Raw genomic sequence first — 27,727 nt, 5'->3', positions numbered from 1 at the left:
CTCTCTGACCACAGCCCTCACGTCTTCATTTGTCCGCGCGAGGCCCTCGGCTGCTTGGACATGAAAGCCTTTCCTTGCCTCCACATGAGTGAGCACACACGCTCCTCCCTACAGCTCTGCTTTATGTTCCCCCGGGATTAACTGGTGCTTGTTAAATAGGGGTTGTGGGAAGTGGAGGGTGGAGGGGTTGTGTGTGTGTGTGTGTGTGTGTGTGGGGGGGGGGGGGGGGGGGGTGTTGGTAATGAATTGACAGATTTGGGGAACAACAGGGTTTAGAAGTTGTGCTAACAAGTGCTGTTGTGCGGAGAAAGCTGCCTCTCATTACAGAACAAATGGAGGAGAGTGGAGCTGAAGAGAGGCGCTGATACGTGCACACACTATACGTGCACACAATACGTGCACACACAAGACGTGCACACAATACGTGCACACAAGACGTGCACACAATACATGCACACAATACGTGACCACGGCCAGTCGTTGTGCTCGTCCTCCACCTCTTCTGCACCCTCCACCCCCCAAACACCACCATGAAGAAAGAGTGTGAATGTACCAACAGCTATTTTATTATTTATGGTTTTCATGGGATTTTAGTGAAATGTTAAATTTTACACTTTTTACATAATTATATTTATTTGAACATTTATTTTTTGTAATTTAGTTTTAATGTAATTTCATTTTCTTTTGTGTAATTTCATTATTTTGTTTTTTATTTTAGCTTGAATATAAAAAATATTACATTTTTATTTGTTTTATTCAATGTTATTGTTTGATGTTTTGATTTGATTTAACACTTTATTTTATTATTTATTAATTTAACTTTTTATATTTAACATGCTTTATCATATGTTTTAGTGGATATTATATTTTTTGCATAACAAAATTACTATTTGTTAATTTTCGGTTAGATTTTTTCTTTTATAATCATATTATTTTACATTTTTTTATATTGTGTTTGCATTTTAAGCAATTAACTCATTTCATATTTTATTTACTTTATTATATTATATTTATTTTTTACTTATTTAATTTATTTAATTTATTATATTATATTTATTTATTACTTATTTCATTTATTTCATTTATTTAATTTATTATATTATATTTATTTATTACTTATTTAATTTATTATATTTATTTATTACTTGTTTAATTTATTTATTACTGTATTATTATTCGATTTAATTAGATTTTTCTGCTATTTTCATCTACTTATGTTACATTTCTGTTTCTATTATTTAACTTTTTTTTATATTTCCGTCCTATCTGTGATTAAATGACCCGCTCTAAACACAAATATAGATAATATTTAAGCGTCTCTGGTGTAAAATCCATATTCTCTCCTCGGTGATTCATCCTCCCGGTGCACCAACACGGTGATTGTGGTGATTATAACAGACGGGAGGTTAATCGGCGGCTGCTCGCCGTCCTCCTCTCTCCTGACTCCCTCTCCTTTCTCCTCGGGAGAGTCGGGAGCGCGCGGCGAGGCGCTCGGTGCTGGCACTCGAGGTGCGGTGGTCAGGGGCTGAACCGGCGAAGGCTTTTATAAGAACAACTCATTAACAGACAACCTCCTCACTTCTTCCCTCCAGCGACTGCGAGTGCCGTTTGGAGAGGGTGCTTTTCTCTTTCAGCCGCGCACACAAAGCCCGGGAAGTCAAGGCTGGTCGCTCTGGGTACTGATTGCATTTTTCCCCTTTTTGCCAGAGTGCCTATTCAGGCAGAGGCAAGAAGGGAATGAAAGCTTTACAACAAACATTAATGAAGCGCTCAACTAACAGTTTTCTCTTTGTCGAGCGTCCTCCTGCCGGCCAGATGAGTTGTTGGAGGAGCTGGAGCAGCTCTCTCCTGTTTGATTGGTTGACTCTGAGGTCAGCGTGGAGGGTTCGGCTGCTTTATCGCTTAGTTTGGTGAAAACAAGCCAGTCCGAGTTGTGAGAGCGAGGAAAGAAACAGAGAGGAAATGCAGCAGGAGCGGTTTTATAAGACTTCGACGTTTTAGTTTGTGGAGAATAAACAAATAAAAGATTTGCGCGCTGACTTTCACCTCTGTGCGTCTGGGGTTTCTCCGTGTTTAGGACCTTTAGCTGGTGCACGGTTCTGCACTGAGGACGTCTTGATGAGGAGGGCTCCTGTGCTGAAATGTCAACAGCGTATCAAAGATGGAGACCGCAGAGTTCATGTCTGGAAAGGCATTTGGTTTCCTCCGATTCGAAACGCTTTGTTTGTCTCCTGAAGGGGAAAAAAGACCAAATACAGAGAGACACACATTTACATTTAAATCACAATCACTGAATAAAGTGGCGTGATGATGATTGAGCCCTCGCTCTTGCAATATAGAAGAAGAAGAATTCCTTTATTAGTCCCGCGGGAAATTCAATTTTCACTCTATTATTATTCATGTTACACACACAGGTCCGAAACACACACACGTGCACAGACAGGACCTATATACATGCAACTAAAGGAGAGATGTTAGAGCGAGGGGGCTGCCAGTGACCAGCGCCCCGAGCAGTTAGGGGTTCGGTGCCTTGCTCAACAGCAACTCAGCAGTGCCCAGGAGTTGAACTGGTCCACGCTCCATTCATGGTCCACACAGGGACTCGAGCCAGTAACCTTCCGGTTCCCAGCCCAGTCACCTATGGACTGAGCTACCGCCGTATATAATGTACATTGGTGACATTACCGGGAAAAATCCCCATTTTCCAGAACTTTTAGCTGTGATTGGTCCACCAGAGAGGGAAGGCGGAGCTTAAATGACTTAACAGAGACGACGACTTAATGTGAAATTCTTGTGTAAAATCATCAAATAAGCGATCCAGACAGTTTTATTCCTGTAAAACAACTATTAACGGAGAAATCCTGGAGAGTCGCAAACAGCTGGACGTGGCTAACAGTGATTAGCTCGGGGCAGTACGGTGAAGGCATTTAAAGGTCTTTTTTAACCACTAATGCTGCTGGTCGCGGGGGCAGCAGCTCCAGCAGGGGACCCCAAACTTCCCTTTCCCGGGCCACATTAACCAGCTCTAACTGGGGGATCCTGAGGCGTTCCCAGGCCAGTGTGGAGATCTAATCTCTCCAGCTGGTCCTGGGTCTTCCCCGAGGCCTCCTCCCAGCTGGACGTGCCTGGAACAACTCCCTAGGGAGGCGCCCAGGGTTCATCCTTACCAGATGATCCTGAACCACCTCAACTGGCTCCTTTCAACACAAAGGAGCAGCGGCTCTACTCCGAGTTCCTCACGGATGCTGAACTTCTCCCCCTCTCTCTAAGGGAGACTCCAGACCCCCTCCTGAGGAAACACACTTCAGACGCTTGGACCTGGTTCTTTGGGTCCTGACCCAGCTTTCATGACCACAGGTGAGGGTAGGAACCAGGACTGAGCGGTAGATCCAGAGCTTTGTCTTCCTCAGCTCTCTTTTGGTCACAACGGTGCGGTAGAGCGACTGCAGCTCCGCCCCGCTGCTCCGATTCTCCGGCCAAACTCACGCTCCATCGTCCCCTCACTCGTGAACATGATCCCGAGGTCCTTGAACTCCTTCACTTGGGGTCAAGACTCATTTCCTACCTGGAGTAACAATCCACCGGTTTCCTGCAGAGAGCCACGGCCTCAGATTTAGAGGTGCTGATCCTCATCCGGCTGCGAACCGATCGTTAATCGTTCATACATGAAAAAATTGTCTCGATGTCTTATTTGATGAACGAATTTGCGGAAAAAGACCCGGGGATGATTTCACGACGGACTTTCACTTTTACAAAATCAAGTGAAAGTGAGATCCCAAAACACACTTGCCATTACCGCTTATCGCCATAGGGGGCGCCAAAGAGAACGAAACCACATCTTTGTGATTGTAACTTTAATAGTTTATTTTCTTCCTGCAAACGTTTCACATTAAAAGCTTGTTTCCTTAATGAACACATGAATGCTGCATTCGATGTTTACTGTCGGCAGCTTGACAACGAGCGAGAAACACAGTGACAAGACCGACGGTACAACAGTGAACGCAATAAGACTTCGGAGCTGACATAACTCGACAGCATGTCAGGAGGTAGGAGGGTTGTGTTGGGGACTAATTGTAGTTAATGATGAGTCCTTGTGTGTGAGTGGAGAGCTGTAATTACAGGGTTTTCTGTAGATCACTGCCGGGGTCAGTTACCCGTCCTAAACCCTCTGAGGAACACGCCGAGGCCGTGCTTTCTCTTGGCGTCTCGTGTCTCACTCTGTGGCAGGTTGCAGACACAGCTGTAGATGGATGTTCACGCTCACCGTCACCGGGTGACACTTTTCCTAGCTGGTGTGAATCCTTCCCTCCATGTTTATGCGTTACAGCCAATCGGATGTTTACGCATCCCCCCTTTGCTGTCTCGCTTCACCTTTCTAGTAGCTTTGCTGTTTGAGCCTCAGAACAGAGGTGGCTTCATTCACTTACGTGTGTCGACGACTCTCCGGCTCATTCTCGAGTATAAATAACCTCCTTCAGCATCACACATCCAGGACTCTGGTGCTCCGTCTTCTTTTACGGCGTCGCAACAAATTACAGGTTGCATATTGCACAAAAGCTGCACGGTGATGTAGTTGTTAGCACTGTCGCCTCACAGCGAGAAGGTTCCAGGTTCGCACCCGGGGCCTGGGCCCTTCTGTGTGGAGTCTGCATGTTGTCCCCGTGTCTGCGTGGGTTTTCTCCGGGTTCTCCGGTTTCCTCCCACAGTCCAAAGACGTGCAGGTGTTGGGTTCATTGATGACTCTAAATCACCCGTAGGTGTGAATGGTTGTCTGTCTCTGTTCGTCTCTATGTGTCCTGTGATAGACTGGCGTCCTGTCCAGGGTGGACCCCGCCTCACGCCTGATGTCAGCTGGGATCGGCTCCAGCCCCCCGTTCAAATCCTACACACTATTGTGCAATGTGTCATGATTGTGCTCCATTCCTTTACACGTGCATTAGAACTCACACCACAAAGTTATCACTTAATTTAATAAGTGATCTGAGGTGTGACATGCGTCAATGTGTGAAGCTACTTTATACTCACTAAGGCCACACTCCCACTGTGCCTCCGTCCCGTGCCCCGTGCTTTAGGGTTCTTGTCCCCCCCTCCAGGCCCGTTTGTACTCACACTACCTGGGCCTCGGAGAATGCTTCTTGCTGCCTATACGTCATCACGCCGTAACACGTCACACGCATTGATGACGTCATGGCGATGCGTGGCTTTGTTTCCAGATCTTTCCGTAGACCTCGGAGTTTTTGTGCGTCTTGTCGACTGTTTTTGAATCTTTTCATCGACCAAATCTGCAGTAAACACTCCACCTCCGCATCACACCAACGTGAACCTTTCACCGCCATTGTTTGAAATGTCCGCGCATGGTCCCTCCTTCTTTTTTCTACGTCCCAACAGGCGCACAGGAAATGACCTCAGAACCGCCGTAGGCCTCGTGCTCGTACATGTGCAAACGTGGGTTACAAAAGCCCACCTCTCTCAAACGGGAGCCAGCCAGCGTGCTGCAGCTAGGCGCGGTGTGGTTGCACTCACACTGGTCAAAGAAACCAGACTTTACCCGTGAAATGTGTTTGGGCATGGTACGTATGGACAGTGTGAGTGCGACCTTAAGGGCAGAATCAAGTGTTGCTGTCAATGGGGACTAGCTTGTCACTTCACTAGCTACAGCGTCACAGTAGCATTGCAATATTGTGAGAGTTGTTTTGCGGAGTGTTAACAGAAGAGAAGCAGCAGCGGCGTCCCCGTGTCCATCCTTCAGCCTGTGATCTGTAGCCCAGAGGTGAAGGCGATTCCGCTGACCGTGTCCTGTGTCTGATCTCTGTGCGTCCTCAGGCCCGACGGGATGGGGACGGTGACCGTGGAGGAGAAAGACCACTTTGAGGCCGTCAGAGGTCGCCTCATGGCTCTGCTGGACAACCAGATCACACACTTTAGGTACGGACACCCTTTCATCACACTCACACAACTACAACACAGAGATTTACATTCATTTATGGACTTTAGACAAATTCATCCATTCATTTATGGACTTTAGACAAATTCACTCATTCATTTATTGACTTTAGACAAATTCATCCATTCATTTATGGACTTTAGACAAATTCATTCATTCATTTATTGACTTTAGACAAATTCATTCATTCATTTATGGACTTTAGACGAATTCACTCATTCATTTATGTACTTTAGACAAATTCACTCATTCATTTATGGACTTTAGACAAATTCACTCATTCATTTATGTACTTTAGACAAATTCATCCATTCATTTATGGACTTTAGACAAATTCATTCATTCATTTATGGACTTTAGACAAATTAATTCATTCATTTATGGACTTTAGACAAAGTCATCCATTCATTTATGGACTTTAGACAAATTCATTCATTAATTTATGGACTTTAGACAAATTCATTCATTAATTTATGGACTTTAGACAAATTCATTCATTCATTTATGGACTTTAGACAAATTCATTCATTAATTTATGGACTTTAGACAAATCCATTCATTCATTTATGTACTTAAGACAAATTCACTCATTCATTTGTGGACTTTAGACAAATTCATTCATTCATTTATGGACTTTAGACAAATTCACTCATTCATTTATGGACTTTAGACAAATTCATTCATTCATTTATGGACTTTAGACAAATTCATTCATTCATTTATGGACTTTAGACAAATTCATTCATTCATTTATGGACTTTAGACAAATTCATTCATTCATTTATGGACTTTAGACGAATTCATTCATTCATTTATGGACTTTAGACAATTTCATTCATTAATTTATGGACTTTAGACAAATTCATCCATTCATTTATGGACTTTAGACAAATTCATCCATTCATTTATGGACTTTAGACAAATTCATTCATTCATTTATGGACTTTAGACAAATTAATTCATTCATTTATGGACTTTAGACAAATTCATTCATTCATTTATGGACTTTAGACGGATTCATTCATTCATTTATGGACTTTAGACAAATTAATTCATTCATTTATGGACTTTAGACAAATTCATTCATTCATTTATGGACTTTAGACAGATTCATTCATTCATTTATGGACTTTAGACAAATTCATTTATGGACTTTAAACAAATTCATTCATTCATTTATGCACTATAGACAAATTCATTCATTCATTTATGCACTTTAGACAGATTCATTCATTAATTTATGGACTTTAGACAGATTCATTCATTCATTTATGGACTTTAGACAAATTCACTCATTCATTTATGGACTTTAGACAAATCCATTCATTCATTTATGTACTTAAGACAAATTCACTCATTCATTTATGGACTTTAGACAAATTCACTCATTCATTTATGGACTTTAGACAGATTGATTCATTCATTTATTGACTTTAGACAAATTCATTCATTCATTTATGGACTTTAGACGGATTCATTCATTCATTTATGGACTTGAGACAAATTCACTCATTCATTTATGGACTTTAGACAAATTCATCCATTCATTTATGGACTTTAGACAAATTCACTCATTCATTTATGGACTTTAGACAAATTCACTCATTCATTTATGGACTTTAGACAAACTCATTCATTCATTTATGGACTTTAGACAAATTAATTCATTCATTTATGGACTTTAGACAAATTCATGCATTCATTTATGGACTTTAGACGAATTCATTCATTCATTTATGGACTTTAGACAAATTCATCCATTCATTTATGGACTTTAGACAAATTCATTCATTCATTTATGGACTTTAGACAAATTCATCCATTCATTTATGGACGTTAGACAAATTCACTCATTCATTTATGGACTTTAGACAAATTCATTCATTTATTTATGGACTTTAGACAAATTGATTCATTCATTTATGGACTTTAGACAAATTCATTCATTCATTTATGGACTTTAGACAAATTCATTCATTCATTTATGGACTTTAGACAAATTCATTCATTCATTTATGGACTTTAGACAAATTCATTCATTCATTTATGGACTTTAGACAAATTCATCCATTCATTTATGGACGTTAGACAAATTCACTCATTCATTTATGGACTTTAGACAAATTCATCCATTCATTTATTGACTTTAGACAAACCCTTACTCACTGTCTCTACACTGTCAAACGTAATAAGTTGGTTTTACTTAAACTAAATGATCAAAGTTTGCAAACTCAGACAAAAATAAGTAAAGAACACGTCTGATGGTGAGTTACCAGTTTATTCTGAGTGTGAAATACTTAAATTAATCATAATTAACATACTTTTGTTTAAGTTTGTGTAACTTAACAGTCATGCTTTGTGATAACTCCCATTCTTTATTGTGTGCATTGTTTGATACACATTGAACCCAATTTACGTCAGTCACTGACCACAACGTCACACTTTTAGTTCTGCTCACTTAACGTTTTTCAGGTTCACTAAATTAAATTTAACAAAAAAATAAGAGAATAAGAGAATTCTACTATAAAAACTATAAAACACTTAATTCATGTATAAACACATTGTGTAAACTATGATAATCCCCTATAACCAACGCATTGAGAGCACTTTTGGGGCTGATTAGCTGTGTTACGACATTTATTTTCAAATTTAACCAACATTGAATATTAATATATATTAAGTATGTTATTGACGTTATTTTAGATGTAAATTCCAGTGTTATTGTAAATGTGATCCAATTTAAAACTTTCATTTGCTTGTTTTATAAATCTCTTAAATCTCTTAATATGGATTTTAAAATGTCCATGCGGACGAGCTGGAGGCGCCCTGAGCGGAGCATGCAGATAGTTTATAATATATATATATATATATATATATATATATATATATATATATATATATATATATATATATACCCGTGCAAGTAGTTTATAACATACATACCCTTGCCTGTCCTAAGGTCACTTCTGTTTTTGCACTATTTACTCATATTTACTCATATTTATTTATTCCATATTTTATTATTACAAAACAAGAACACCTGCACTCTATCATGTGAATATGTATATATGTCTATTTCTATTTCTTCCCTTTTTAAATGTAACTTTATTGCTTATTTTTGCTATTTTTGTATCTTATTTTGTAATTTTCTGTCGCTGCTGTGACAAACGAATGTCCCCGTCTGCGTTAAACATTAAAGGTTTTCTGATTCTGATGCAGATGGTTTATAATATATATATATATATACATGTACATGTAGATAGTTTATAATATATATATCCATGCATGTAGTTTAGTAGTAGTAGTAGTTTATTCCACCTGTGTGGTCGTGTTGAATCCATCACTAAGAAAGGGACCCGTCCCGTCCCCGTGTGCGTCTCTGTGACGTGCGGAGGACGTGTTTGTTTTATCTGTTAACGGTGATTTGATGATGATCGTTACAGAAATGAATGAGAGACGCTGGAAAAACACACGTTAACCTCTGCAGCACGAGTTCTAAACGCTGCGGCGTGAAGTGGGTTTTGAAGAGCGCGTAAAAGCAGCGGTATGCTCCTTTTACCTCCAGCGTGATGAAGCGGGGCAGTCTGGGTATTTAGAGCCCCATCAGCAGCAGCGCACAACAGGTGCAGGACATGCGTGGAGAGCAGGCTGATGAGACCTCCCTGCATCTGCGTGCTGCTATTCAGCGCCGCCGCCGCCGTGTGAACACATTGTGAGCGCGGTGTGAAAGCGGCAGCCCCGAGACCTCGAGCAACACTCGTCTGAATGGACCGGTGCCATTAACTGTCCTGAAGCCCGGCTCTTTAAACCCTTCACGCCTGAGAGGGGCCCTCCATCTGGCCCCGGAGAGGAGGGGAGGGGGGGGCGGTCAGGGCCGAGCGGGAGGGGGAGGGGGGTCGATCAGCGGGAGTCATTACTAACTCACCTCAACAAGAGGCTAATGCTGGCAAACAATGGCCGCAACAATGCAGGGATTATGCTAACGCCCCCAGACAAGAGCAGGATCTCCACAGTTTGGTTTGGATTCAAAGCCGAGCTCAGCCACTGAAGAGTCGCCGAAGGTTGTACGTTTAAACTACAGCTGCTCCTCTAATGACGATGATCGTGATTATAATGATTATTATTATTATCGCTATTACTCCGTCTTCACAGGAAGGAGATTAGCTAAAGATTAGCTCATCACTGTGCGGTCGTTACTCGCCATCGACAGTCGAGACTCACAAGTAGAAGATGAACGTTTGTTTGTTTAGGCGTCTTCAGCACACACACACACACATGGCTCCTCACACACACACACACACACACACATGGCTCCTCACACACACACACACACACACACAGCTCCTCACACACACCACACAGCTCCTCACACACACCCTGCACACGGCTCCTCACACACACACACACACACACGGCTCCTCACACACACCGAGTACACGGCTCCTCACACACACGGCTCCTCACACACACACCACGTACACGGCTCCTCACACACACGGCTCCTCACACACACCACACACACGGCTCCTCACACACACCACACACACGGCTCCTCACACACACGGCTCCTCACACACACACGGCTCCTCACACACGGCTCCTCACACACACCACACACACGGCTCCTCACACACACACACACGGCTCCTCACACACACGGCTCCTCACACACACCACACACACGGCTCCTCACACACACGGCTCCTCACACACACACACGCGGCTCCTCACACACACCACGTACACGGCTCCTCACACACACCACGTACACGGCTCCTCACACACACCACGTACACGGCTCCTCACACACACCACGTACACGGCTCCTCACACACACCACATACACGGCTCCTCACACACACCGAGTAGACACCACATTCAATTCTATTCAATTCAATTTTATTTGTCCGTCTCCATTGCAAACATCCGCACCGAAGTTTAAGGGCGCCCTCCCACTGTGCCTCCGTCCCGTGCCCCGTGCTTTAGGGTCCTTGTGCCCCCCTCCAGGCCCGTTTGTACTCACACTACCTGGGCCTCGGAGAATGCTTCTTGCTGCCTATACGTCATCACGCCGTAACACGTCACACGCATTGATGACGTCATGGCGATGCGTGGCTTTGTTTCCAGATGCAAGAACCCCTGACGCACTCCGACCCAAACAAACCCGGTCTCGTTTATAATCGTTTATTCACTCCATTTATGAGCGGTCTGAGACACCACTTATCTCCAATTTACAATGCTGCCCTTTCATCCCTTCCCAGGAGATCCAACAATCTAACCTCAAAGAACAACTGTTCACACAAGGCCTCCTGTGACTCCAACCACTGTCGTTCAGACTCAATAGAGCACTAACCAAGTCCAGACCTACTTCCACCAACGACTGGACCAGGACCAGGACCAGGCTGGGACTGGACCAGCAATAACGAAGTCCAGACCAACTTCCTAGCAACGACTGTCCCTCTAACGACGGTCGTTGGCACTTGGAGCACAAAGGGTTTCAGTGACATCATCGGCCTTGTGAGAGGTTAAATACCTGGATCTCCACACCAGTTAGTTGGACCAGTCCCAGCCTGGTCCTGGTCCTGGTCCTGGTCCAGTCCCAGCCTGGTCCTGGTCCAGTCCCAGCCTGGTCAGATGTGTACATGAACTGATGAAGCCTCTTGGATGAGAGGTGAAACGTCTTCCTAGACAAATAACCAAGTCCAGTTGCTTTGGACTGAAACTGCTTTGAGGAGAACGACGACCTGGACACATGAGAACATTCACAGGCTTTATGAGCAGAACTTTCAGTGGGAACTCAGTTATTATCCTCCTGCAGTATCCACTCCAACGACTGGAGCATTATTAAACTTGATGTTTAGACTTGTGGCTCCCTGTGCGGGAAGATTACGGTCTCGGTTAAACACCACCAGACTGCGCGTGTTGATTCTCATTAGCATTTAAACTGGAGCCGTGATCCTTCTCTCACCTTCACCAACCGAACATAATCCAGGAGGCAAATTAGGTTTCTCTCACATTGTATCAGGCAAAAACAAAAATATCAGAAGTTAAATACAATTTCCCAGCGAGGCACGGTCGGCCATTCAGAGAGGCTGCCGACCCGGGTCTGACCCGCATCGCTGTCAGCCTGAACGTCTTATTACTCACTTTGTGTGTGAAAAGGACTTCAGTGAGCTATGCAGCGGGAAAATCACCCCAATTACTGCAACAAAATGCAACAAATAAGAGTCAGAGTATTCAGTTCTTGTGAAGCGTCGGTTCTTCTCAATGACAAACGGAAATTATGTTTTTTTGTTCCTGATGTTTGGTTTAATTTGGTTTCTGATAAAATATTTTCATAAATGTCAAAGTGATTTCAAACATCAGCCTGATTCAATGATGATGAAAGTTGACGAGAGGTAGTTCATCAAATACTCCTTTTGAACCTCTATTTATCCCAAACCCCCACAACAGCGACTTCCTGTTTGATCCAATCAGGAAGTGCCAAAAGCGTCAGTTCTCCTAGGGCGCACTCACACTGTCCTTCCGCACCGGGCCAAAACAGGTTTTTTGGGTCAAGCCTGGTGCGTTTGACCAGTGTCAGTGCAACCGCTCCGCACATAACTGCGGCCAGCTGGCCGTCCACGGCCCGTTTGAGAGAGGTGGGCTTTAGTAAAGCATGTTTGCACATGTACGAGCACGAGCATGTGCACGTGTACGAGCACGAGGCCTACGGCGGTTCTGAGGTCATTTCCTGTGCGCCTGTTGGGACGTAGAAAAAAGAAGGAGGGACCGTGCGCAGACATTTCTAACAATGGCGGTGAAAGGTTCACGTTGGTGTGATGCGGAGGTGGAGTGTTTACTGCAGATTTGGTCGATGAAAAGATTCAAAAACAGTCGACAAGACGCACAAAAACTCTGAGGTCTACGGAAAGATCTGGAAACAAAGCCACGCATCGCCATGACGTCATCAATGCGTGTGACGTGTTACGGCGTGATGACGTATAGGCAGCAAGAAGCATTCTCCGAGGCCCAGGTAGTGTGAGTACAAACGGGCCTGGAGGGGGGGACAAGGACCCTAAAGCACGGGGCACGGGACGGGCGGACAGTGGGAGGGCGCCCTGAGTGACTACTAATGCAACTACGTTTACGCTAACTCGAATAGGGGTCACTCTTCTAGACTTCCCTAAATGTTATTGGACCGACTGGATCCGACACTGACAGAGGTTACAACTCCATTTACAGCCTATGACGTAAGCCCTCACTCGCTAACTTGGCTGTGATTGGCTAGTGAGTGCTGCCTATGTAAACACACAGTTTGACACTAGCGTTCATGGGTTCACATCAAGCCCCGCCCAGTTCCCTGAGTGTCCACTAGGGGCAGGTTTCATAACAGAGCAGTTTCTCATTGAGCCCCATGTTAAACAGGCCGTTTACACAGCATCATTAAACCTGTTTAAGGGCAAAAGAACATTCTAGTCTGTGTGTTTAGCTCAGATCTCCATGACAACACTGAGGGGGAGGGGCTAGTTTTTATTTTATTGGAGGTTAAAGTTCATGGATAATTAGGGGAGTGGCCTCTTGAGTGACAGCTAGCCTCTGGCCCTCACTTCTCCTCGGAGGTAAACGTCAGCCAGATGGACTCACGCCCCTCCCTCCAACGTCACATACATGCCCTTTTTTGGTCAGAGGAAATGAGGCGGAGTCAAAGTCTGACAAGATGGCGACTCCCATAGGCGAGGACGATTGGATCAAGTTGAGAGAACGGACCTCGACGGAGACGGAGACAGCTAGCCTCTGGCCCTCACTCCTCCTCGGAGGTAAACGTCAGCCAGCTGGACGTACGCCCCTCCCCCAAACGTCACATACATGCCCTGTTTGGTAAGAGGAAATGAGTTCCCCCAGCTCTTCAGAAATGCAAACTTTTGGAAAGTTTTCATAAAGGGCCTGAAAATGTGTTCAATTCCTCTGAGACAGACGCTTGTGAGGGGAAAATCTGATATTTAACGGTGCACCATCGTCCTTTACGTGTGGTCTGAATAGACTTTTGTTGATTTCAACGTATTAAATCTCTGAATGGAAGAAAAACGTTATTCTCAGAAGATTCACACAACGTGCGAAACAAACCCAGAAGCCTCGACACACACTGAACCGCGGGCTCGTTGAACTGTTGCACATTTAATAAATCTTTATATTCTATACTGATGCTGTGTGTATACATTTCTGTCAGCAGCCCGCTCCTTTGAAACACTTCATCCAAAACAATACCAGGTCGTTCTTCTTTTCATCTTTCTCGTGCATGAACATCACAAACTCGTGACTCGAATTGAAGTCTCCGAACAAAGACGCTTGAATTTATTTTTACATGCGTGAAGGAACAGAACATCTGCCCGCAGGTTTTCGTCCAGTAGAGTGAACCTTTGTGACCGCGCATCTTTTGTTTATTTAGTTCTGTTCACTTGTCAATTAGCGACGCGCATCCTCCCCTGAACCGTGTCGTCTGCGCTCAGACGGCGCCCGAGGTGAGAAAAGCTCATCAGTGTAATTAGATGAAAGAAAGCAGCCATCTGTTGACGCTGACTGATTTCTTACTGCCGCTGCTTCCCATTATTCTGCTTTTTTTATTTTTTGATTCTTCTCCACACAGTCGTCCTTGACATTGTTTCTAATTGTGATGACCGCCCACGTTTTGCATCTGCAGGTACTGCTTTCCCTTTGGACGACCAGATGGGGCCCTGAAGGCAACGCTGTCCCTGCAGGAACGGGTACAGGAACACGTTTAAATGCATTCCCTGTTTGTGCAAACTTCCTGTAAAGGTTTTATTTCTGAGTGCTGCTGAAATGTTTCCGTGAGATCGCAGAGGAGAAAAGTTCTGGGCTCATAATTTACCGAATGTCCTGCGAATCACGCGGAAGTACGGATCCACTGATGTGTTTGTTTTTATTCATCAGCCTTAGGCGATGACCGATTTTCTGGAGCCGATTCTACTTTTCTCCCTCAATTCACATCATAAAAATTGCACAATGATGAAAACAAATGTTACAAGTCTCAATTTAAAAAGAGGAACATTTAATGAACTTAAAAAAGGCGTCTACGGCAACACGCAGCTGCCTGTGGACGCCCGTCTGTGAATAAAGTTAGGGAAAAACTACGGCGAACGCAGCAGCCCGCATCTGCCGTTATTTGTGTTTTTTTAAGGTGTATCTGCCGATATTTGTGTTTTTTTAAGGCGTATCGGCTGATATTTGTGTTTTTTTAAGGTGTATCGGCCGATATTTGTGTTTTTTAAGGTGTAAGGGCTGATATTTGTGTTTTTTTAGGGTGTATCGGCCGATATTTCTGTTTTTTTAGGGTGAATCTGCAGATATTTGTGTTTTTTTAAGGTGTATCGGCCGATATTTGTGTTTTTTTAAGGCGTATCTGCCGATATTTGTGATTTTTTAAGGCGTATCTGCAGATATTTGTGTTTTTTTAAGTTGTATCGGCCGATATTTGTGTTTTTTTAAGGCGTATCGGCCGATATATGTGTTTTTTTAAGGCGTATCGGCCGGTATTTGTGTTTTTTTAAGGTGTATCTGCTGATATTTGTGTTTTTTTAAGGTGTATCGGACGATATTTGTGTTTTTTTGAGGTGTATCTGCCGATATTTGTGTTTTTTAAGGTGGATCTGCCGATATTTGTGTTTTTTTAAGGTGTATCGGCCGATATTTGTGTTTTTTTAAGGTGTATCTGCCGATATTTGTGTTTTTTTAAGGTGTATTGGCTGATATTTGTGTTTTTTAAGGTGTATCGCCCGATATTTGTGGTGTTTTCAAGGTGTATCGGCCGATATTTGTGTTTTTTTAAGGTGTATCGGCCGATATTTGTGGTTTTTTAAGGCGTATCGGCCGATATTTGTGTTTTTTTAAGGTAATTAGGTAATTTTTATGATGTGAATTATGGAAGCAAAAGTAGAATCAGCTCCAAATATCGGCTCCAGAAAATCGGCGGTCCGTGTCGGTCATCGACTAAGGCTGATGTGTCGGTCCGTCACTAGACCTGAGAGTCATTTAGAAAGGCTCCTGCAGGAGGACAAGGGTGGTAGAGTGGTTCCTGTCGTGCGTCACTGAGGTGAGGCCGTGTGTGGTTGCAGGTTCTGATGAAGGACATCACCACGCCTGTTCCTCCGGAGGAGATGAAGAAGCTGGTGCAGAAGTGTCTGGAGCACGCCGCTCAAATCAACTACAGCCAGCTCATGGAGTACGCTCAGATCAAGGGTGAGAGTTTATTATTATTATACAGGTTACACACACACACACACACACACACACACACACACACACACACACACACACACACACACACACACACACACACACACACACACACAGGACCTATGTACATGCAATTAATGGAGAGATGTCAGAGCGAGGGGGCTGCCAATGGCTCATCGCCTCGAGCAGTTGGGGGTTCGGTGCCTTGCTCAACAGCACCTTGACAGAGCCCAGGAGATGAACTGGCATCTCTCCAACCACCAGTCCACGCTCCACTCATACCGCATACAGGGACTTGAACCGGCGACCCTCCAGTTGCCAGCCGAATGTGAGAAACTAAAGGTAACTTGGTGACTCGGACCCTTGGAAGGCTGAGTGAACAACCAGGGTCACTCCAGGGGCGGATATCACCCACAATGCATTGCAGTTATGCATTTGGTGGAAGAGAATACGTCCGTGGGTAGGAGTCACGGTCTGACGCTCTTCTGTGTCAGTTCTCTATAAATAATATCTGATTATAATCTGTTTATTACACGTGTGGGCTGTTCTGTCGTTTCTGAAGTAGATGTTGAGTCTCCTTAGTTTATGTCTCTATACTTGACTCGTGTGGTTTCCTCTCAACATTATCTGTAAACGCACGGAATAAATGTTATTTTGCGATATATTACAGCAATAATAATAATAATGATGATGGTAATCATGATATAGACGCTTCTGAATCAGAGACGATGCAGCTGTTCGGTGCAGACGGTGCCGACATACTGCAATCACCCGTAGAGAACACCTTTATCTCGTTCAAATGAGTCTCAGGGTGTTTCTGATTGTAGCAGTTCAGCGCTAAACCTGCACCTGGTGCCGGATCCATGACAGTTTGGGCCGAAGTGAACGAGGGCAGATGCGTTTCATTTCATCCCCTGCTCCACCCTCAGCTCTGTGAGGGCGCACACACACTGTCCTTCCGCACCGGGCCCAAACAGGTTTTACAGGTAAAGTCTGGTTCCTTTGACCAGTGTGAGTGCAACCGCTCCGCGCCTAGCTGCGGCACGCTTGCCGTCCACAGCCCGTCTGAGAGAGGTGGGCTTTTGTAAAGCACGTTTGCACGTGTACGAGCACGAGCGTGCGCACGTGTACGAGCACGAGGCCTACGGCGGCTCTGAGGTCATTTCCTGTGCGCCTGTTGGGACGTAGAAAAAAGAAGGAGGGACCATGCGCGGACATTTCAAACAATGGCGGTGAAAGGTTCACGTTGGTGTGATGCGGAGGTGGAGTGTTTACTGCAGATTTGGTCGATGAAAAGATTCAAAAACAGTCGACAAGACGCACAAAAACTCCGAGGTCTACGGAAAGATCTGGAAACAAAGCCACGCATCGCCATGATGTCATCAATGCGTGTGACGTGTTACGGCGTGATGACGTATAGGCAGCAAGAAGCATTCTCCGAGGCCCAGGTAGTGTGAGTACAAACGGGCCTGGAGGGGGGGACAAGGACCCTAAAGCACGGGGCACGGGACGGACGCACAGTGGAAGTGCGCCCTAAGTGGCCTCCGTGATGCCGAGGGCCGAGGGGACGTGAAGGAGGGCGTGTTGAACAACTATCGATATATTAAAAAAATTATTGTGCAGCCCTTGAGGGTTAGTTTTTAAAATACATCCTTAGTGAAGGAGTTCGAGTACCTCGGGATCATGTTCGCGAGTGAGGGGATGATGGAGCGTGAGTGTGACCGGAGAATCGGAGCAGCGGGGGCGGAGCTGCAGTCGCTCTACCGCACCGTTGTGACCAAAAGAGAGCTGAGGAAGACAAAGCTCTGGATCTACTGCTCAGTCCTGGTTCCTACCCTCACCTGTGGTCATGAAAGCTGGGTCAGGACCCAAAGAACCAGGTCCAAGTCCAAGCGTGTGAAATGTGTTTCCTCAGGAGGGGGTCTGGAGTCTCCCTTAGAGAGAGGGGGAGAAGTTCAGCATCCGTGAGGAACTCGGAGTAGAGCCGCTGCTCCTTTGCGTTGAAAGGAGCCAGTTGAGGTGGTTCAGGATCATCTGGTAAGGATGAACCCTGGGCGCCTCCCTAGGGAGGTGTTCCAGGCACGTCCAGCTGGGAGGAGGCCTCGGGGAAGACCCAGGACCAGGTGGAGAGATTAGATCCCCACACTGGCCTGGGAACGCCTCAGGATCCCCCAGTTAGAGCTGGTTAATGTGGCCCGGGAAAGGGAAGTTTGGGGTCCCCTGCTGGAGTATCGCGGGGGCAGAAGCGGTTGAAGATGAGACATTGTGGTACCTGCTTTTTCTCCTTCTGTGGTCACGCTCGCGCTCACTGCTCCAGGCGGCCTCTCTACATTAAAAACCCAAAGAAGAAGAAGAGTGCCATCAGAGGTTTATGGGAAATGTAGTTTTATATCTCGTGCGTTAACCGAGTGTTTGTGCTTCTGTGTCCCGACCTTCAGTGGAGGCTCAGGCGGCTCCGGAGAAAAGACTGGAGGACATGATGCGACTGGGAGAGCTGTGCATCGAGGTCCTGCAGCAGAACGACGAACACCACTCTGAGGTACTTTATCTCTTCTTACCCGTGCAGCTTGTTTCAGGGCAGCTCTGCCTCACACTCAGACACTGCTGACAGACGACCCACACGCCACTTAGCCCGTGCGTCGCTTCCTTTCCCCGCTTTCATTTTCTCCTTCCATCGTTTTACTTGAATGTTTCTGGCGAGGCGGCACCGACGTGTGTCTCGAATGAAGATGGTAATATTTTCTACCTGCGGAGTTTAATCTGAACGCTTCCTGTTTCATCCGCAAAGAGGAAAGGTAACGCCGTCTCACAGAACACAATCCGCTCAACACGCAGAGCTGCATGATGGGACGGGGAGCGAGAGCGAGAGATCAGCTCCGGAACAACACACGGAGGAGGTAACTGGTTTTCACGAGGCGGTCTACGCGGGATCACAATTCACATCAGACTCCTAACAATCAGTGTTGAGTGCCGAGTTCCTTCACACAAGAGCAAACGGGATTTTAGCCGACACAACGCGGAAACAGTCCCCTGGAACGAAAAGTACCTTTAGCTGCGTTTCCATTAAGAATGAGGAGGATCTATCTCGCCGAAACGCCCCTGATGTGCACGTGAGTCGGCACACCGGCCTGGGAACGCCTCAGGATCCCCCAGTTAGAGCTGGTTAATGTGGCCCGGGAAAGGGAAGTTTGGGGTCCCCTGCTGGAGCTGCTGCCCCCGAGACCCGACCCCGGATAAGAGGCTGAAGATGAGATGAGATGAGATGAGATGAGATGAGATGTCGCTGGAGCGGCCAAAAAACGGCGCTCGAAACCCCCGAGAGAAGCCCGGTCGCTGATTGGATGCAGCTCTCAGCGGGATGTGGCGTGTGGTAGAACAGACGCCGCAACAACCCGGGACACTTTTACCCCGTGGTGAAGAAGAACGCAGCGCAGGAAATGATCTGTGCACGCACATCTGTGCACGCGCACGTTCAAATGAGTGCTGCAGCGGCCGGGTCCGATTCTCACCTGGAGGCCTTTGCTGCTCCCTCGCTCCCTCTCTCTCTCTCTCTCTCTCTCTCTCTCCCTCACATTCACACACACACCGTACTGCAAGAGGCCTTTGCTGCATGCTCTCTCCCTTTCTCTCTCTCTCTCTCTCTCTCTCCCTCTCTCTCTCTCTCTCTCTCTCTCTCTCTCTCTCCCTCTCTCTCTCTTACCCTCTCTTTCTCTCTCTCTCTCTCTCTCTCTCTCTCCCTCTCCCTCTCTCTCCCTCTCTCACACACACACACACACCGTACTACATTTCCCCACATTTGACCTTAATGGCGACGGCGTTGTGAGAGCGCCAGTGCCCGTTGCGTCCCCGGGGTCTGAACAACTCTTCCATGACGGATCGATCTCAACACTTTAACTCTGAAACTTCTTCTTCTGTGGTTTCACCTCCTGCAGAAGAACGTTGTCTTCTCCTCCCTCTCTCTCTGGAGTGGCAGCAGCAGAAGACCCGGCGCGGCGCTTGATCATTTCATTAGCGTTCTTGATCACTTTCCGCAGCACTGTGCATTTTCCCTCGCGCTAAAGTGGCAGATGACACGGCAAGTGGCGTCGCCCGCATCCGAGTCGGCGGCGGAGGAGGCTCGATGAAAACAACGCCCACGGGCTCCGTATGCATGGCGCCGGTGTAAAACTGATCAATCATAGGTGTTGAGACGCGGCGGTTCTGATCGGCCCTAAGTGGCAGCGTGGCGCTCAGGCATCTGTTTCCGCGCTATTAATAACACGCCGCTGCCATGGCGACCGGTGGATCTCTGCTCCGAGCTTCAGATGTGATATTAACCGCAAATTAGAGGCTTTTCGTCGGAGCGCCGTCTCAAGCTGTCACGTCTTAAATTTAGAGATGGAGTCTTAATTGTTTACTCGGCGGCTGTCAGCGGCAGCGCTCTCCCGCCGCTCGCTGGTTGTTGTTTGTGTCCTGACGACGGCGACCACGACACGTTCTCGTCTTTGAGTAATTATGTGATTTCATGTGATTACTCCGACTCTTCTCTCTCTGAACAAACACGTTGTTGGTGTTAAAAGTTTCCCAGCTGGACACGAGGCTTCACTGAAGAGTCCAGCCTCAGTTTAGAGTTTGAGCTCCGCACGTTTCACCTCAAGGGCTGGACTCTGATTGGCTGTGAACTAGTGATGTCACAAAATCCTGCAGGAGCGCCCTTGTGTTGAACTCCAGACTCTGTGAACATGTGAAGGGTTAAAGGATCATTTAAACATTAATGCAAACATGATGTTTGTGTTCATAAATGAATATTAACATTAATTAATATGAATTAATAATAATAATAATAATAATAATAATAATATTAATAATAATATTTAAAAGAGAATAAATATAATAATAATAACAGACAAAGTAAATAAAATAAAAATAATACAAAAATAATCATATTTAAAAAGAGAAGAAATATAATAATGATAGTAATGACGAAGATGAAGAAATGAAATCAAAATTAATAAATAATATATAAGAAATATAATAATGATAATTATAATAACAGAGTAAATAAAATAAAATAATAAAAAAATAATCATATTTAAAAAGAGAAGAGATACAGTATAATAATGATAATAAATGAAGTTAATAAATAAATAAATAATAATATTTAAATGGGAAGAAATATATTTATATAGATAGTAATGATGGAGATGAAGAAAATAAAATGAAATTAATAAATAATTAATGATATAAAAAATGATAATAACAGACAAAGTAAATAAATAAATAACCAGTCCAGTTGTTTTTGACTGAAATTGCTTTGAGGAGAACGACGACCTGGACACATGAGAACATTCACAGGCTAATAGAAATAATAAAATAAACAATAGTAATAAACCAAACGTCACTTCCAAATGTCAAAAACTCCCACAGTTAAAGTGGCAAAAATAGAAAAAGAGTTTTGATTTCCTCAAAACAAAATGGAGGCAAGCTGAGGAGGAAGAGTGGACACATGAACACGTGGACACATGAACACATGAACACATGAACACATGAACACACACACATGAACACGTGGACACATGAACACATGAACACATGAACACACACAGACGTGAACACATGAACACATGTACACATGAACACATGAACACGTGGACACGTGGACACATGAACACGTGGACAAGTGAACACATGAACACATGAACACATGAACACATGAACACATGAACACATGAACACACACACATGAACACGTGGACACATGAACACATGAACACATGAACACACACAGACGTGAACACATGAACACATGTACACATGAACACATGAACACGTGGACACGTGGACACATGAACACGTGGACAAGTGAACACATGAACACATGAACACATGAACACATGAACACGTGGACACATGAACACGTGGACACATGAACACGTGGACACATGAACACAAACGCACACACACACACGAACACACACACACACACACACACACACACACACGAACACACACACACACACACACACACAGGTGGAAGTCCCTGTGAAGGGAGACGGGTTCAGGTTGGACGTGTTTGATGTCTCTGACTCTCCTTTTCTCTCTCTCCTGTTGTTTTCCACCGTGGGAAGGGACGAGAGGTAAGATCTGTGTGTGGACGCTTCACTTTCACGTGTCTGTGGTGCATCACACCTGTGCGCCACTGCCGTCCGTCTGTCTGTCCCCTCCATCTCTCTGTCCCTCCGTCTCGCCTTCCCCCTCCGTCTCTCTTCTCTCTGTCTCCTCTGTCCTCTCCGTCTCGCCTTCCCCCTTCGTCTTTCTGTCCCTTTGTCTTTCTGTCCCTCCGTCTCTCTGTCCTCTCCGTCTCTCTGTCCCAGGTGTGAATGGTTGTCTGTCTCTGTTCGTCTCTATGTGTCCTGCGATAAACTGGCGTCCTGTCCAGGGATTCACGCTCAATGTCAGCTGGGATAGGCTCCAGCGACCCCCCCCCCCCCTCCCCCCACGACCCCAACAGGGACAAGTGGTTGAAGATGAATGAATTATAAAATATAAATGAGTCAATGTCACAAGTTTCCAATGTCGGACTAAAGTCACAAGAGTTTTGCTGGAGTTGTGTGACACGTTCCCGTCGTCCCGTCTTTTGTCTCGTCTCGCTGTTTCCACCAAAAGATCAAATCACACGTGGTTAATATTTAGCGGTTTGGCGGTTTAGCGTTTTTTTCGCTCGAGCGAATAGTGATGAACGTTGCCAACGACCAACGGGTGCGCTCTGTTTCCTGCACCGAACCAGGGAGGTGCAAGAACAGGAAGTCTCGGTTCTGTTGGACCGTAGAAAAGAGTCTCGGATGAGAGCTTCAGCGCGTTCACGTATGGACAGCGATCGCTTGCTGACGCGTAGAGTGATGCGTGTAAACAAACCTCTGACTCGACTTTAAACAGAAGAGAAGACGAAGCCTGAACAGATGTAAAGACGCTTTCCTCCCTTCATCAGTGAAGCTCCTGATCTCCGCACAGACGTGTCGGACGTGTGTGAATGCACTTTGATTGTGTGTATTTTTACGTGTCGTCCTTTTACGTCCAAAACAAATTAGCAAAAGGGACAAAAAGTGCGTAAACCTGACAGTCGAACACGTGAAGTGTTAAAATAGTTTGCTGTGAGAACTCGGCTGCTAGGCAACTGACCTGACATACGCGGCTGTGGGTCTCGTTTCCTTTCCTAAAATATTATCGTGTGATTTTTCACATCAACACCACAGTGAGGAACATTACGGACCTTTCTAATGCAATTCCATCGCTAGGCAACAGCCTCGGTCCTTGTTAACTTCCTGTCAGAGGGTGTCAATCACATTCACTGCAAAAGGAATTAAACTTGGACACATTTAGAGTTTTTTAATGTTCACAGCCTCGACACGGTCTTCATAGAACAACGCAGACTAAGTGATTTATGTCACCAGACGGACGTTTTTGTCTAAATTCTGTCAAACTTTCTGTTTAACCTGCGAATATAAACGATGTTGTAATGTTTAGAGTTAGTTTAATGGTGTAAAACTAAAGTCTAACATCTTCTCTTTGTAACTAAATCTGGTTTGAACGTCCTAATTTATCTTTGTCTGAACCAGAGCGCTCAAAAGGACGCTAACACGCTAACACGCTGAATTAGCCGCATGCTAACCCTTTAGATCTCCTCTCCGTAAACACTGGAGCTGCTGCTCGTCCACATTAACATCAGTGTTGTCCAAACTTCAGTCCTTCACAATAAAAGCCTATCAATGATGTCCAAACATCCAGGACCAAACTTCAGTCCTTCACAATAAAAGCCAATCAATGATGTCCAAACATCCAGGACCAAACTTCAGCCCTTCACAATAAAAGCCCATCAATGCCATCCAAACATCCAGGACCAAACTTCAGTCCTTCACAATAAAAGCCCATCAATGTTGTCCAAACATCCAGGACCAAACTCCAGTCCTTCACAATAAAAGCCCATCAATGTTGTCCAAACATCCAGGACCAGACTTCAGTCCTTCACAATAAAAGCCCATCAATGTTGTCCACACATCCAGGACCAGACTTCAGTTCTTCACAATAAAAGCCCATCAATGTTGTCCACACATCCAGGACCAAACTTCAATCCTTCACAATAAAAGCCCATCAATGTTGTCCAAACAACCAGGATCAAACTTCAGTCCTTCACAATAAAAGCCCATCAATGCTATCTAAACATCCAGGACCAAACTTCAGTCCTTCATAATAAAAGCCCATCAATGCTATCCAAACATCCAGGACCATAGTTCAGTCCTTCACAATAAAAGCCCATCAATGCTGTCCAAACATCCAGGACCAAACTTCAGTACTTCACACTAAAGGCCCATCAATGCTATCCAAACATCCAGGACCATAGTTCAGTCCTTCATAATAAAAGCCCATCAATGTTGTCCAAACAACCAGGACCAAACTCCAGTCCTTCACAATAAAAGCCCATCAATGTTGTCCAAACATCCAGGACCAAACTCCAGTCCTTCAAAATAAAAGCCTATTAATGCTATCCATACATACAGGACCAGACTTCAGTCCTTCACAATAAAAGTCCATCAATGCTATCCAAACATCCAGGACCAAACTTCAGTCCTTCACAATAAAAGCCCATCAGTTGAACTGTGGTCCTTTCTAAGAAGTTGGGTCAATGTGCTCTCTGTTGATTGTTTCTCTCTCACCTCTCCGTCCTTCTCAGGCTTTCTCGTGGTGGCCGGAGCTGATGGCCGAACACGCCGAGATGTTCCTGTCGCTGTACAGAGCCGACATGGACGCCGCTCTGCAGGTGCAGCCCGTCGACTCCTGGGACAGCTTCCCACTCTTCCAGCTCCTCAACAACTTCCTTCGAGCTGACCGTGAGTCTGACCTTCTCTGTCTGAACCGACTCAGCTGTGGTTTGAGAACAATCTCTAGTTTCAAGTCTTCTTCAATACAGCACGGTTTAGGGCCTATCCACGCGCGTTTTCCTGTAACCATGCAACTTTAGTATTTTGTTGTCCGACCATCCACAGCAGTCGCCGTTATCAGAGCCTAAAAACTGGATCTTTAGAAACCAGGTCCCAGAGTGGGAGGATTTGAAAATGTCCCCATGGCGTTGTGGTCTGGACGGTGAAAGCTCAGACTTTGTGTAAAGGACGGCGTCATGGCCCCACCTCCAACCTCTGACCCGCGGCGTCACATAACAACAACAGTGCTGCTGCGTGAGAGGACAGAGACGGACCCAGAGACTGTTTCCTGAACTGGACTCTGAGCCACATGCATGGGACTGAATGAGGCCCAGCACAGATTTCTCCCTTTTCCCTGATGCTCTGAATAAGGAGCTAAACTGCTCTAGGCTCTGTTTCTAAATCCAGTTCTAAGAAGCTGTGAAAAGTCTCTAAATGTAGTGAGAAAGTGGCGCCTGGGAGTGCTTTGGCAGGGGGAAGGGGCTCCCAGCAGCACCCTCTGCTCAGTGAGGACACTAACTGCAGAGTGAAGGGGCTCCCAGCAGCACCCTCTGCTCAGTGAGGACACTAACTGCAGAGTGATGGGGCTCCCAGCAGCCCCCTCTGCTCAGTGAGGACACTAACTGCAGAGGGGGCTCCCAGCAGCCCCCTCTGCTCAGTGAGGACACTAACTGCAGAGTGAAGGGGCTCCCAGCAGCTCCCTCTGCTCAGTGAGGACACTAACTGCAGAGTGAAGGGGCTCCCAGCAGCCCCCTCTGCTCAGTGAGGACACTAACTGCAGAGTGAAGGGGCTCCCAGCAGCACCCTCTGCTCAGTGAGGACACTAACTGCAGAGTGATGGGTGCATCAGAGTCCAGAACAGCACCAAAGTCTCCACTAAGACCAGAACCAGGGACACGTTTGTCTCTAGGATGGAGGAGGATTTGGAGAGGAACTCTCCGGTGTTTGGATTCTCCACAGCGTCTCCCCGTCTCTTCTTCTCCGTTGTTGGTGTATTTCTGTGGCAGTTACAGCGCCACCTCCAGGCCTGGCATGTGTACTACAGCGTTTGGAGTCGGTGCACCTGGTTTCCTGTGGACGCAGAGATTTCTTTAGCCGGGACAGCATGGACGGAAAACTTTTTAGGAACGACGGGGGAAAAAATGTTGTTTTGGATTGTGTGGACGTAACCTTAGACCTTACAGCAAGGGATGCTTTAGGGGCGGGATTACAACCCTGTGGACATTAAAATAGCCATGAATGTGTTGTCTGTGTTAAAGTCTCAGGACCTTGACCCTCTCAGGGCGCCCTCCCACTGTGCGTCTGTCCCGTGCCCCGTGCTTTAGGGTCCTTGTCCCCCCCTCCAGGCCCGTTTGTACTCACACTACCTGGGCCTCGGAGAATGCTTCTTGCTGCCTATACGTCATCACGCCGTAACACGTCACACGCATTGATGACGTCATGGCGATGCGTGGCTTTGTTTCCAGATCTTTTCGTAGACCTCGGAGTTTTTGTGCGTCTTGTCGACTGTTTTTGAATCTTTTCATCGACCAAATCTGCAGTAAACACTCCACCTCCGCATCACACCAACGTGAAGCTTTCGCCGCCATTGTTATAAATGTCCGCGCATGGTCCCTCCTTCTTTTTTCTATGTCCCAACAGGCGCACAGGAAATGACCTCAGAACCGCCGTAGGCCTCGTGCTCGTACACGTGCGCACGCTCGTGCTCGTACATGTGCAAACGCGCTTTAAAAAAGCCCACCTCTCCCAAACGGGCCGTGGACGGCCGGCTGGCCGCAGCTAGGTGCGGAGCGGTTGCACTCACACTGGTCAAACGCACTACCCTAAAAACCTGTTTTGGCCCGGTGCGGAAGAACAGTGTGAGTGCGCCCTCAGTGTGTTTTCACAATCTTGATTGCCTGAAAATGTGTGGATCAGCGTTTGGTTGCGCCGTGCTAACAAAGCTAGCATTAGCTGGTCACATAAGGGAAACTGCCAATCTTTAAAGGTGTGGATGGACTCTCCTGATCTGAACCAGTTCGCTCAGGGTGACATTGTCATCAGTCTCTTTTTACACTCAACATCTGACCGTTCCTCCTCTGATGACACGTCTTACGGTCGTGCATTTATCTCAGAATAAACTCCTGATTGTTTCGTTCGCTGAGCGGAAACGAAGCGACTCGAGTTCAACGCAGAAGGTTTGCTGTGATTTGAGTTGAGAGTCAGAAACAGTTCAGTGTGTAATTTCCTGCTGCCTGTAATCACAGCTTCACTCTGCCAGTTTCTGTGGGCTCTGAACCAACAAGTGTGTGTGTGTGTGTGTGTGTGTGTGTGTGTGTGTGTGTGTGTGTGTGTGTGTGTGGAGGATGCTCTGACAAACACACACACACACACACACACACACACACACACACACACACACACACATACACACACACACACACTCGCAGACGCACACACACGCAGAGCTGCTTCCGATTTTCTCCAAATTAAATTCTGTCAGTTTTTTCTCTGTTGGGAAATCAGAAAGTGAAAGATCCAAACTACTGTATATCCAAAAACACAAAATCTTTTTCTAGTTTCACACTGCTCTCACCGCCTCCATTATCTCCACACA

At 45.7% G+C, this 27,727-nt stretch overlaps 1 protein-coding gene across 5 annotated transcripts in view; it reads left to right on the top strand.

Annotated features, from left to right (window-relative positions):
* The window catches only part of cadps2 (Ca++-dependent secretion activator 2), a 136,801-nt gene that overhangs the window by 64,881 nt on the left and 44,193 nt on the right, over positions 1 to 27,727 (top strand). For all 5 annotated transcript variants that reach the window (XM_083917255.1, XM_083917254.1, XM_083917252.1 and 2 more), the window contains exons 12-16: positions 5,824 to 5,925; positions 14,625 to 14,688; positions 16,057 to 16,180; positions 18,616 to 18,716; positions 24,885 to 25,041. In XM_083917255.1, coding sequence (XP_083773381.1) covers positions 5,824 to 5,925; positions 14,625 to 14,688; positions 16,057 to 16,180; positions 18,616 to 18,716; positions 24,885 to 25,041 — 548 coding nt within the window. The remainder of the gene's footprint in view (positions 1 to 5,823; positions 5,926 to 14,624; positions 14,689 to 16,056; positions 16,181 to 18,615; positions 18,717 to 24,884; positions 25,042 to 27,727) is intronic.

Source organism: Echiichthys vipera, assembly GCF_963691815.1.
Source record: "Echiichthys vipera genome assembly, chromosome: 7".
NCBI classification, from domain to species: Eukaryota; Metazoa; Chordata; class Actinopteri; order Perciformes; family Trachinidae; genus Echiichthys; species Echiichthys vipera.
The sequence above is the reverse complement of the archived record's forward strand: the minus strand, read 5'-3'. Positions and strand labels throughout refer to the sequence as shown.